Below are 12,940 nucleotides of genomic sequence, written 5' to 3' on the forward strand. Positions count from 1 at the left end.
TCTCTCGGCAACAATCAGCAAGACGTAGCAACCAACTTCTGCAAAACAAATTTCAGTGTCATGTACATTCAGCAAGTTGCATTTGAAAACTTTATTTCATCGTCATTACAGGACATAGCACAAGAGCAAAATAAAGACAATGTGTGGAAAGAAATTAAACACCTTTGGCAAGATAAGAAAAATGTTACGATTAGGAACCACTGCACTGTACGCAATGACATTCTGTTTCGCCGCTCTCATCCTGACAGCAACAATTGGTTATTATGCATTCCTGACGAACTGGTTAACAAATTAATCTGGTACACTCATTTAAGTTACGCACATTACGGAGCACGAAAATGTTTTCTTATACTGAGACAGAACTGTTATTTTACTAGCATGGAGAAACGTATACGACGAGTTTTAGCGTCTTGTAAAATTTGCCAGAAAGCTAAATCAGACACCATTTCACATATTCCTCCATTATATCCCATTATGCCTGTTAAATTAAGACATATGGCCGCAGTAGACATTTTTGGTCCGATTCCCAGAACTAACAGAGGTTTTTGCTACATCTTTGTCGCTGTTGAGCTCACTTCAAAATTTGTTACTTTCACTCCATTACGCAAAGCTACTGCCAGAACTGTTTCGAAGGCATTTGTGAAACATTTTCTATCTCATGTAAGGCATGTGATGAGAGTAATTTCTGACAATGGATCTCAATTTCGTAGTAGTGTATGGACACGCATGTTACGAGCTAGAAACATTTCTCCGATTTGTATATCCAAGTACCATGCTTCTTCGAACCCCTGTGAAAGATTAATGAAAGAAATTGGTAAGCTGTGCCGAATATACTGCCACAAAAGACATATTGATTGGGATACACACATACTCTCATTCCAAGAAGTAATTAATTCCATTCCAAATGAATCCACTATGCTATCTCCGTCTGTTATACTGAAAAACGTTGAACCACCAAACAAAATTAAAGAATTAGTAAACTTCCCTAAATGTCGTCGCCTACGACACCATGAAATAATTGACATTGCGCTGAACAACATCAAACGTGCCGCAGAGCGCCGGAGAAGACAGCAAAAACAGGTTTGTAGACGCCGAGACTTTCACATTGGACAGAAGATATTAGTACGTACACACTATTTATCCAGCAAATTAAAAGGTAAGTGCAGTAAATTTGAACTTCTATACGCAGGTCCATATCGGATTCGCAGCATCCCTCACCCCAATGTTGTACACATCGAAACTTTGAGAACCAGAAAATCGAAAGGCAATCACCATATCTCAAACATTAAACCGTTTATTGAATGAAGACACTTTATGATTCAACACACTATGATGTCATTTATTAATGCAATTATTTCACGTGACTAATTACTGATGATTATCGCATTTTTTTCTTGGCAAGTACCCGGCAAGGTAAGGTTAGCAGGTCGCTTTTCTTGTCGTTACACATCAGACCGTGCACATTTTCCACTTTTTTTGTGTATATGATTGTACTCCAGTTTTGTTTGTATGCACTGTGAAATAGTTAAGATATAACACACCTGTTGACTTTGACATTTTTTGCCTTATAACATCTCAACATCGTGACTGTTTTACATTTTTGCTGCTGCATTGTGATATTATCTGTACATTTTGCCTCTGAACACTGTCAATGCCTTTGACATATTACTTTTTCTGTCATGTTATGCTGTATGGTTAATTATGTTACCATAAACTAGTCATTATTTAGTGGGTATATGATTTAAATGCAAGACATTAATCTCTGTTCATCAATTTCAGTAAGAAATGGTGCGTGTAAGAAATAAATTCAACAGAAATGGGAATTTCACCCACGGAATAAACGAAAGAAGATGCAATAACTTTATGAGGAAGAGTAAATGGATCAGGATTAACAAGCATTAACAAGAATATACTATACTCATCGTAGAATATCAGTCTTAACTAATTTTTTCTTTCAGAATACAAGGTGATTGATGCAGGCTGTCAGACTGAACTACACATCTTAGTTTTAGTGATGAAATATGCTAGAGATAAGGAATAGTTGTATAATGAGTAATGAAGTGATTTTTTTGCAGATGATAATGAATACTGATGAATAATGATGAAGGATATGGTATTATGAATAATGAAGTTTTTCTTTACAGGTGATGATAATAGTGAAGTTATGACGATATGGATAATGAAGTTTTCTTTACAGATGAGGATAATGTTGAAGTTATGTATTTATGCTATGTAGTTATTTAAGTATTTGTTGCAGTTTGTTTTGACAGCAGGTGTTATATTACATAGTAGGATGACGGAAAGTTTTGGAAAGGACAGCTATGGAACACATTTTTTTATACACATTTCACTACCTGTTAATTCGAAGTTCACTACTTTTCAGCATAGTATGCGTTTCTTCTTTCAGGTCAATAATCCATTTTGTATTTTTTCCAGGAGAAGTTTTTCATGATACTTACTAAACCTGTTACTTATTATACCTATTCTAGTACTTGCATTTTTATTTTTTACTCATTTGTGTTTATCATTTATAAATGTGATCACATATACTGCCTTGTTACATAACCTTGCTACAGCTGACTCATGACGAATGACGTTACCTATCCTCATTTGCAGCAATAGGTCAAAAGCAAATAGTGTTATGCTTCAGCAATTAATTATCGATCCCAACGCAATGCATTGCTAACAAACAAAAATGTATTAACAGTCCCAAATAGTGATACCAGTTTGAGAAAATTCTGAATAATACTGATTAGCTCTCAATAGTATGTCACTTGAGTAATGACTTCTTAATGAGACAACAAAAATACACATATATATAAAATAATGCTTAGTAACTGGCTAGTAATTGCCACTGTTATTGTAATGAGACTACTTATAATCCCCATGATTATTAATGCTATGACTATAATTAACTGATTTTTAATAATGACTTCATAATGATCTGAATAATACTGAATGAGGAACAATGCTTTATACTATTCGATACCTGATGGCCACTGAGTGCCAATAATTAGTGTCACTTAATGAATTGTTATTAATTATGCCATTAATTAGCTCTTGTTTTCAATGTTCATACTTTATAATTGGAAATGAATGTGACTGTTTAATAATGCTTTGTAATTAGAAGAAGGCTAATGATTCTTACTAGATTGGAATGACACATAATAAATTAACTATGCTATTGTTTCATAATGCTTTGTGATTAGAAAAAAAACTAATGATTATTACTATTGGAAGACAAATGATTGATTAATTATGCTATACTTTGTAACTGGAAATGAATGCGATTGTTTCATAATGCTTTGAAATTAGAAAGCTAATGATTATTACTATTGGAATGACAAATGATTAATTAACTATGCTATGCTTTGTAACTGGAAAAGAATGCGATTATTTAATAATGCTTTGTAACTAGGAAAAGAAGATTACTGATTCTATGTAAAACAATTAATGAACATTTTTCTGTAATACTACATACATGGTACAGAAATGTTCAATAACTGGGCTATGAATGCCGCAAACTACTACTGTAATTGACAATATTATGTGACTTAATGTCTTTCACCTCATGAGCTAACTACCCTGAATTACTGCGATGTCCATTTGTCCTGTTTATCCTAGTGATCATGGAGCACTATATTTGGTTTTGCACTAATTCTACGTTGATGTGCCGTGTAAGAGCGTGGTGTTGACACGACATGCTGTCCACCACCGTGAGCGATGAAGACGTTATTATGGTCCCACTGTTTGCTGTACCTAATATACTGCCAAAATGGAAAAATGGAATATTACTACGACAGTTCAGTGTCTTGGCTACGCTGATAAATTCTGAGGGGAAAAGAACTTCAAGTTGTGTCACTTGGTGTTGTACTTCTGTGGAAAGATATGGACTTTCAGAACAGCTGTGTGCAATCTAAAGTTCTACAACCATGATGCAATCCTTCCCTTTCCTATCCTAATTCTTGTCACATAGTGAAAAATCATTTTTTGCTAACATTATTTATGTTCATGGCTATACATTTTTTTCAATTCGCTGAACTCCAGTGCGAGTACACTTATGTCACTGGTCGACATGATTTTTTGCTATTATGTTTATTTATTGCCAAAATGCTAAAGACATTTTTTTGATTTGTTCTGAAGTACAGTATATGTGCACTTTTGTCTTTTATATTGTATATACATTTTTTATTTTCTGAACTACAGTGCATGTGCACTTCTGTTAGGTGTTAATATGTTTTCTACTGAACTTCGGTGCCTGTACACTTTTCTCATTTTTCAATATGATTTCTACTATTATGTATATTCAATACTTTAATGCGAATGCACTTATGTCATTTGTTACTAACTGTACATACATTTCATCAATTACTGATATGTTCTCAACTGCAGTCCATGGGCACTCATGTCACTCGTCAACATAATATTTTGCCAGTCTGTTTATTTGTTCTGAATATGCTAAAGAATTTTTTTTTCAGTGCCTGTGCACTTTGTTATCTGTCAAATAATTTGTATATACATTTTTCTGATTTGCTACTATGTTTTGTACTCACATTTTGTCTTTGTCTGATATATTTTGTACTTAGTGCGTGTGCACAACATTTAAATATTCTGTAAGTTGTAGAATTTTGTTAATTAAAGAAAAATTTTGCCGCGCTTGGCAAGTCCAAATGACTCACCATCGCTGCCAAATTTTTGCCCCCCCCAGTGGAGGGTTATGAAACACGTATGTAACATAGCAGCGATGGCGAGGCATTGTAGCATCTGTGACCAGAGAGTATGCGCTTGACCGCGCGAGTGTTGCGAGCGGTTCTCAGTCTGTCAGTCAGTCGTTGCGAGTCTGTCGAGCAGTCGTTGCGAGTCTGTAGCTCTGTCTAGTTGAGAGCAGTAGCTCTGTTCAGTGGCGTGCAGTACGCTAGTAGTCGTCATGCAGAGCGGTCGGTCAGTGGTAGCAGTCCAGTGGGATTGCGTGATGTGGTCTGGCGACAACACTGGTCAAGATGCTGAATGAGGTATACTGTTAATTAAGATAATCATCGGATAATGTAAAGTTTAATTATTGTAACTAATTTTCAACAAGTGCCCCCAATAATAACTTTGATTTCAAAAGCAATTTTACATAAAATTTTCATTTAATTGAAGTAACTATTTCGTTCCACTTCCCCTAAACAAAAGTTTCAGTTTTCAATTAGATTACAAAAAAAAAAAAAGGAATATTATTATTTGCAATGCAGTTCCTCCAAGCGGTGCGCAAGAACAAGAGCAGAAATTTGATTAGGTGTTGTAATGAGGTAAGAATTTTAATTTCGATATTTTGCACAGGGCCAAAGACCGATATTTCGGTTTAATTGAATCATTATTATAACTGAGATTTTCTTATCACTGAATGGACTTTAATTTTTTATGAAGAACTTATACTTGAGTCAGATTGCGATTCTCACTTTTATTGTCATTAAATTTAATTGCAGGGAGGTTACGTTTGGCTCCCATTTCTATTAAGTATTGTCATTACATTCTAAAAAAAAATTTTGTGGGGAGGTTACAAGTTGTTTTACTTTATCTGTTTATATAAGAACCAACACTCAAGTAAATGTGAGATTTACCAACAAGAAGACAAGCTAAAACGAAAAAAGGTTTGTAAATGTGGAAAAGAAAAAAATACAAGTGATTGAGAAAGAAATTTACTGTCAGTCAAACATATAAAAGTAGTTGGCTCTGAGCACTATGCGACGTACTTCTGAGGTCATCAGTCGCCTAGAACTTAGAACTAATTAAACCTAAGTAACCTAAGGACATCACACACATCCATGCCCGAGGCAGGATTCGAACCTGCGACCGTAGCGGTCGCTCGGTTCCAGACTGTAGCGCCTAGAACTGCATGGCCACTCTGGCCAACAAAAGTAACTGAAGGTTAAATTTGATTAATTGCTATTTTAACAAGACTTCTAATATTTCATATCTCTTGTTTTGCAGACCTAATGGATTTATTCTTAATAAACGACTGAGGCTTTTAGAGAGCTTACAGTCACTCATCTCCATAAATATTGCAGAAGGAATTATTCACAGACGTATAGCAGATTTAGAAAAGATGATTTAACTAATTTAACCTTTTGAAATAATTTACCTTCTCCTAGAAGAACTCTTCATAATTTGAAAGTAACTGAACTCAAAAGCCAGAGCTAAAAATCTTAGTATTAAAGGATACAGTAAATTAAAGAAATCAGAGTTAGTTAATGCTATTGGGCTACAGGAGTCTAAATTTCATCGAAAATTATTTCAAGAAACTTGATAAAGGATAAAACGACTGCCTAATTTCAATTATTTTTTCAGATTTGATGATGATGATGTTATTGGAAAAGCTCGATAACCAAGACAAGAAAAAATAGTGACACTAGATCAAATCGATCCATTCAGCAGCAACTATTTGATCAAGAAAAAGAGACTGAGCAACGTAAAAGGATTTATTTGGGATAAGAGAAATAAGACCGAGATCTAATGAAAAATTTCAAGTTTGGTCTGTTGGCAACAAAATTGTCTTCATTGATATTTCTAAACTCGATACCATTAGTGAGGAAACAAATTATACAATGAAAGCACTCAATTTTGTGGTAGAAAGAGAACTAATATTATAAAAGGAGATAATTTGAATATAAAATCCAAAAATGTATTAGCTAATTTTTACAGAATATAAAACATCAGATAATCTTTTCACGTTTTGTGCAATAAAATCAGAGATATATAACATCTGATCAGATAATTGATATAGCAGATACTTTATTTAATATTCAGATTATAGCAGTTGCTTGAAGTGTTAGAGGTAAAAAAACAATAAATCTAGCTGAAGACAAAAACAAAGATGTATCACAAGAATTAAAAATGATGGTAATTTGTGTTGTCCTAGAGCAGTAATTGTGGTACTGATGTATCATAAAAATAATATTTTGGACGTAGAACTAACTTTGAACGATGTTAAAATAATTACAGAAGAAGATCGTTGGGCTGTAATGGCATGTTAAGGCGAAGTTTAGGAAGCATCAGTTACATGTTTCGCCTTTCTTCACACTGGTGCTGCTTGTAATTTACGAAGATCCTTCTCCTTGGGGAAAAAGGAGGGGAAAGAGGGAGGGGGGGGTTGAAGTTGACCTCTACTGCCAATTGCACGTGATTGGCACTGAGTCAAGCTTAGTTGTAAGTAACGAACATTTATGTGTAACTTGTCATTTTCTTATACTTTGGTTAGTCCTTATCTCTGGCATTTCACCCCATTGCTCCCTACGCATGATCTATTAGTAACTGCTTGTATATCATTAGATTTTTACTTAACTCACAAGCTGTGTATAAGACGATTACCTATTGACTTACCTCCCACCACTCGATGGCATTCTGCGAGGCATCAATATGCGACACGTTGCCTGGTCCAAGAAGACTGATGTCCCGCAGAATGTTATGGGAGACGTCGAGCAGTGGCAGCTGGTGATACAGCCACACGCCGTCCACTGCTGTGAGCGCGTTGTGAGACACGTCCAGTACCTGCAGATGCTTTAGAGGAGCCAGCAGCTTGGGCTCAAGTGTCGTCAGCTGGTTATGGGCGACCTGTAGAGAAACAAGAATCGTCCACTGAATATCAAGTGGAAGTTCTTTCACAAAACACTGACAGAACTACCATGTCTCTGCCTAGCCTTTCTGGTAGTGTATTTTCATCCAGACAAGTGATTTCTGTTTCAACGATCTGTCATGATGGCCTTCTCCATCTCTTCGAGGAGGGATACAATGTTGCTTCTTCTCCAGAGATACACAGCAGGTAAAGACAGAGACTATCTGTGCCCATGAGAGGTGATGCTGAGGCTATATAAGTCCTGGATTCCCCCATTAGGGACGTCATAGTAGAGGGCGAATTTTCCTAAACCGTATGAAAATCGTGTTTTGAGGAAGTTTCAAGTCTATGCTGAATGCTCTTGCTCAACAGAACTGGACAACTATCAGCACGTTACCCAAGAAGTCAGAAGGAACCGTGATTGCACATCACTCAGTTGAACATCTTTCTGCCTGTAATGACCGAAACGTGAAGGGAGCACCAATAATGTCATCTTGGTAAAAGTTTTAATAAGTAGAGCCTGGAAACGTAGATGAAGACTGACAGTGCTAGACGCTCTCGTCAGACTTGTATGAGGTCGCGAGCATTAAGGAAGTGCTGATATCAAGCTGGCTGATTGCGAAATGCAGGTAAAAATGTGACGTGGTCACGTACCATCTATAAGCAAACACCCCTAACAACACAAGGAGAGCACATGTTGACGAGCAGGGCAGAGGTTTAGAGTTCCAGAGTTCCTTTCAGCAGACTAGCCTCTGGTGTCCGTCAGCCGACAGCAAAAAACTATGTGAAAGAACTTATTAAAGTAAGCTTATACACAAAGAAGGACTTGCATTCTTACCTTTACGTATCTCTGGGCAGTGGCTAATTAGTCTGTCACGGCTTACTTTTACCTATGACTGATTGTCACTTACAGCGTGACGTGTAAAGGAACATGAGGGCTCAATTGTGCAATAAGAAACTGGCTCCTTTTCATGGCTCGAGTCAATGTGATTGGCCAGGCAGGCTACTTGTTCTAGTAATTTGAGTATCTAGTAAGCCTCAGCTATCCTACTTTCATTGAAATTACGATCCAATGTCTGTGCTCTTCGACATGTTCATTTATTTGGACAGATCCAAGAAACTCAGACCAAGGTACCGACGCCGACGCTCGTTTCTTCATTCCTACCCCCATAGCTCTGCATCCGAGTCCTTCTGTATTGTCTCCAGTCACAGAGACCTGATAAACCTCAGTTATACACTGTCGCCGACTTACTCCCCTGCACGAAGCCTCTCGCGTGCCTGAAAAATCCCGCGCCACTTCCTGTTCGCTTGATTGATTCACGGAAGTATGTTGCGACCTCAGTCGGGTTAGTACAAGTCGAACATAGGCTTGGCGACTTCCCTTGTCCTTTAACAAACTTGGTGTACCGCTTCTAATGTTTTCACTATCAACTTTAATTTCAAACGTAGGAAGAATAAACTTAGCAGCGGAATTTATATCAATTTTTAACTGTACACTAAGCGAAAATGTGACTTGCATTTTACGACACATGCTATTTCTTTATCTACGTACCAGTCACCATGAAACTGACACTGATGAAAAGCTCTCGTGTAACTGTTTTATGCTTTCTTTATTATCGGCAGACGTATTTCGCATATTTTCCTTTGGACCAGAACTGTGAATCATAGGAGACCATCGTTGCACTGCTTCTCCCCATACACATTAACTCATTTATTTCAGTTCCGTCTGTAGCAGACATTCCCAGGTCCACTGAACTTGTAGTCACTGTTTTAGCTGTTTTGTGCCGGATCAGGCCAATTACCGACCATGTTCATCGACTACTTCCGTGTCTTTATTTTTACGGAATTTTTTTTCATGTGCCTTCCCCATATTTGGTCGTTCCCTCCCCTGTTGTTCCTTGGGGAATATTTCTCTGCGCTTGCTTTTTTCTTCCTTTCGGAAACCCCCACGTTCTCAATTTTGGTTGTCATGTTTTCTCCATTTGCACGCTTTCCTCAGAAACATTCATTTCTTTTTGGTCGTTTAAGTTTCATTCATTACATTATTTTTTGTTCTTTTTATCGTTGAAATATAAAAATAATACTATTTCGTCTAAAACTGACATGGTGAGACCGTAGCCGTGTAAAATTAACGTAGGTTCAAACTTACAAAGAAGAAGACAACAACCAGCCACTATTAATACTGCTATTTATTTAGGTAAATAGCGCCATTACCGTTTTCGAACTGGCAAGTATATCATCATCAGACGCCTGTTCACATGATTTTCAAGATATATTTTTATCGTCCGTTTTCGATTTTTGTTCCTCCACTGTGGCGAAGTATTTTTGGTTTGTCGTTGCCGCGCGGAATTTTTGACGGCAACAACACACCAAAACTACTTCACCACAGTGGAAGAATAAAAATCAAAAACGGACGATAATGTAAAACATATCTCGAAAATCAGTAAAGAGCCGTCTAATGATGAACTTGCCAGTTCGAAATCGGTAACGGCGCTATTTACCTAAATAAATAGCAGTATTAATAGCGGCTGGTTGCTGTCTTCTTCTTTGTAAGAATTAACCTACATAAAAATAATACGCATGGTACTGGTGTAATACTATACAATACACATTTCTTTACAGATCGATTTTCGGCTGTTATGCAATAACCAAAGTAAAAGCCGATATTTTGTAAAGTAATATATACTGTAAAGTATCACACCCCTTTCATGTGTCTTTTCACTCACAATATATGAAATATTCTACTGAGAACCAACGGCAAAGTCCGTTAAAGCAATTACAATATTTGTCTGGTGAGTGTGCTCTCCTCTACTACCTTTATAGACTGGTGTGTTCATTCCGATGTACGTAATACTGTTTCAAAAAGATAAGACCTCTTTAGCTCTTTGCTTATAGGCCTGACCGGTTTCGCAACATGTTAGCTGCATCATCAGGCGAAATAAAATCAACTCATGCTCTGATCGAGAAAAGAAAAAAATGGCTCTGAGCACTACGGGACTTAACAACTGAGGTCATCAGTCCCCTAGAACTTAGAACTACTTAAACCTCACTAACCTAAGGACATCACACACATCCATGCCCGAGGCAGGATTTGAACCTGCGACCGTAGCGGTCGCGCGGTTCCACACTGAAGCGCCTAGAACCGCTCGGCCACATCGGCCGGCTCGAGAAAAGAGAATGGGATGACTTAGCATTCATAGTCAGCAGTTTTTCTCTAACGTCAAAAACGGAAGAGCAAAAACGGGGTCCCCGTATAACGAAACACTGACGAAAACAGTCCGTATATGATCATGAATGTAACTTTGTAAAATTATACGTCTATATCTGTTCTCGGCGCTGTGCTGGCCACACGCCCCTCCTATCCGCATCCTCAACTGAGGATGCCACGGCAGTCGGATGGTCCCGATGCGCCACTTATGGTCTGAAGACGGAGTGCATATCTGTTCTCGGACCCACAGCGTTTAGAAAGCATTAAATTTGTATCCCCTAACTCGAACAAAAGAATGCATTTTGCTGTAAGTAGAGTGCTTGGAGTCTTATGCTGGAACAATGCTCCATTTTTGCGGTTATAGAGGCCGATTTTCTTGCTGTAGATATATCCCCTGAACGTTCCTACGCAGTTTCCGTCTTTTTGACTCTGGTATCATTTGCTTCTTTATTTACTCAACTAATCTGAAAAATCATTTCAAGTTTGAGAGCAGCTCTGAGAAACCGTCGGATTCTGTACGTTACGTAAATTTCGCTGCAGTCAGTGGCACTTTACATACTCTGGTTCTTCTTTCATACCAAAGTCGTCTCCGACTAACGTCGTAATGCCTTACTTTACGGAGGTTTTCTGAAAACTGCCCTTACGCCATATATAACTACTGAATTTACATTGATGAGCCGTTATAGGCCTATAACGATCACTATTCACCCCGAGATTGAATGTTGGTTAGGGGCACTGTGGGCACAAATGCAGGAAGGAAGGTACACATAAGAAGCTGAGCAACTAGGTAACCATTTTAGCCAGGATGCGGGCTGCATATCGAAATATCCACTGGCGTAAGTGAGTATGACAAAAGAGGGCAGACCGCTATGACCGGTCACCTGGGAACGGGCATTTCAAGCACGGCGAGGCTTTTCGGCTCTCCGGGTGCTCCTGTGGCGAGTATCTATGGGAAGTGGTTGAAATACGGTGAAACCACGAGAATGCGACAAGTTGCTGGACGTCCATGCCCTATTAGACAACCAGGTCAGATGGCAAGCAGCTGCCAAAGCAGGATAGGCGGTGATCTGTGGCTGGCCTGACCACAGAGTACGATTCTGGTGCAGGTACAAGAGTTTCGGAACAAATCGTTTAACGTACATTGTGTATCGTATGGCTCCAACATGTAAAATCCCCACATGTTGATTGAACGACAACGTTAGTTACGATTGCAGCGGACACGTAATCACCTACGATCAACGGAAGATAGACGCCTGGTCGTCGAAACGTTTTTCTTGGTACACCATGTCAACAGACTAACAAGGTCGGCAGCGCGCATAACTTGTGAATGCAAGGCTGGAATCTCTTCGGCTTACCGTGAGCATGACGATTGGCCTTGTTTATACAGTGAGCCGACAGAAGCAATGGGGTACGTCCTAATATCGCGTTACAGTTCCTTTTGCTTGGCGCAGTGCAGCAACCCCAAGTTGCATGGAGACAGCAAGCCACTAGAAATCCCACGCAGAAATACCGAGCAACGCTGCCTCTATAAGCCGTAAATAATTGCGAAAGTGTTGCCAGTGCAAAATCTTTTGCACAAATTGAAATTCGATTATGTCCCATAAATGTTCGATGGGATTACTGTCGTGCGATCTGGATGGCCAGATCATTCACTCGAATTGTCCCCAAATGTTCGTCAAACCAGTTACGAACAATTGTGGCCCGGTGACATGACATCGTTGTTCGTCAACATGAAGTCCACGAATAGCTACAAATGATCTCCAAATAGCCGAACATAGCCATTTCTAGTAAATGATCAGTTCAGCTGGACCAGAGGATCCAGTCCGTTCCGTGTAAACACATCGCACACCATCATCGAGCCACCACCTGCTTGCACAGTGCCTTGTTGACAACTTGGCTTCGTGGGGTCTGCGCCACACTCCCATCAACTCTTACCAACTGAAATCAGGACTCACCTGACCAGGCCACAGTTTTCCAGTCGTCTAGGGTCCAAGTGATATGGTCACGAGTGCAGGGAAGGAGCTGCAGACGATGTCGGCTGTTAGCAAAAGCACTCGCGTCGGTCGTCTTCCGCCATAGCCCACTAACAATAAATTTCGCAGCACTGTCCTACAAGATACCTTCGGTCCACATTCATT

General features: G+C 38.7%; 1 protein-coding gene across 1 annotated transcript in view; it reads right to left on the minus strand.

Moving 5' to 3' along the window:
* LOC124781525 (toll-like receptor 2) overlaps positions 1-12,940 on the minus strand; it is a 145,207-nt gene that overhangs the window by 53,533 nt on the left and 78,734 nt on the right. The window contains exon 7 of the mRNA XM_047253867.1: positions 7,363-7,593. Coding sequence (XP_047109823.1) covers positions 7,363-7,593 — 231 coding nt within the window. The remainder of the gene's footprint in view (positions 1-7,362; positions 7,594-12,940) is intronic.

The sequence above is a fragment of the Schistocerca piceifrons genome, chromosome 1 (genome assembly GCF_021461385.2).
Source record: "Schistocerca piceifrons isolate TAMUIC-IGC-003096 chromosome 1, iqSchPice1.1, whole genome shotgun sequence".
Lineage (NCBI taxonomy): Eukaryota > Metazoa > Arthropoda > Insecta > Orthoptera > Acrididae > Schistocerca > Schistocerca piceifrons.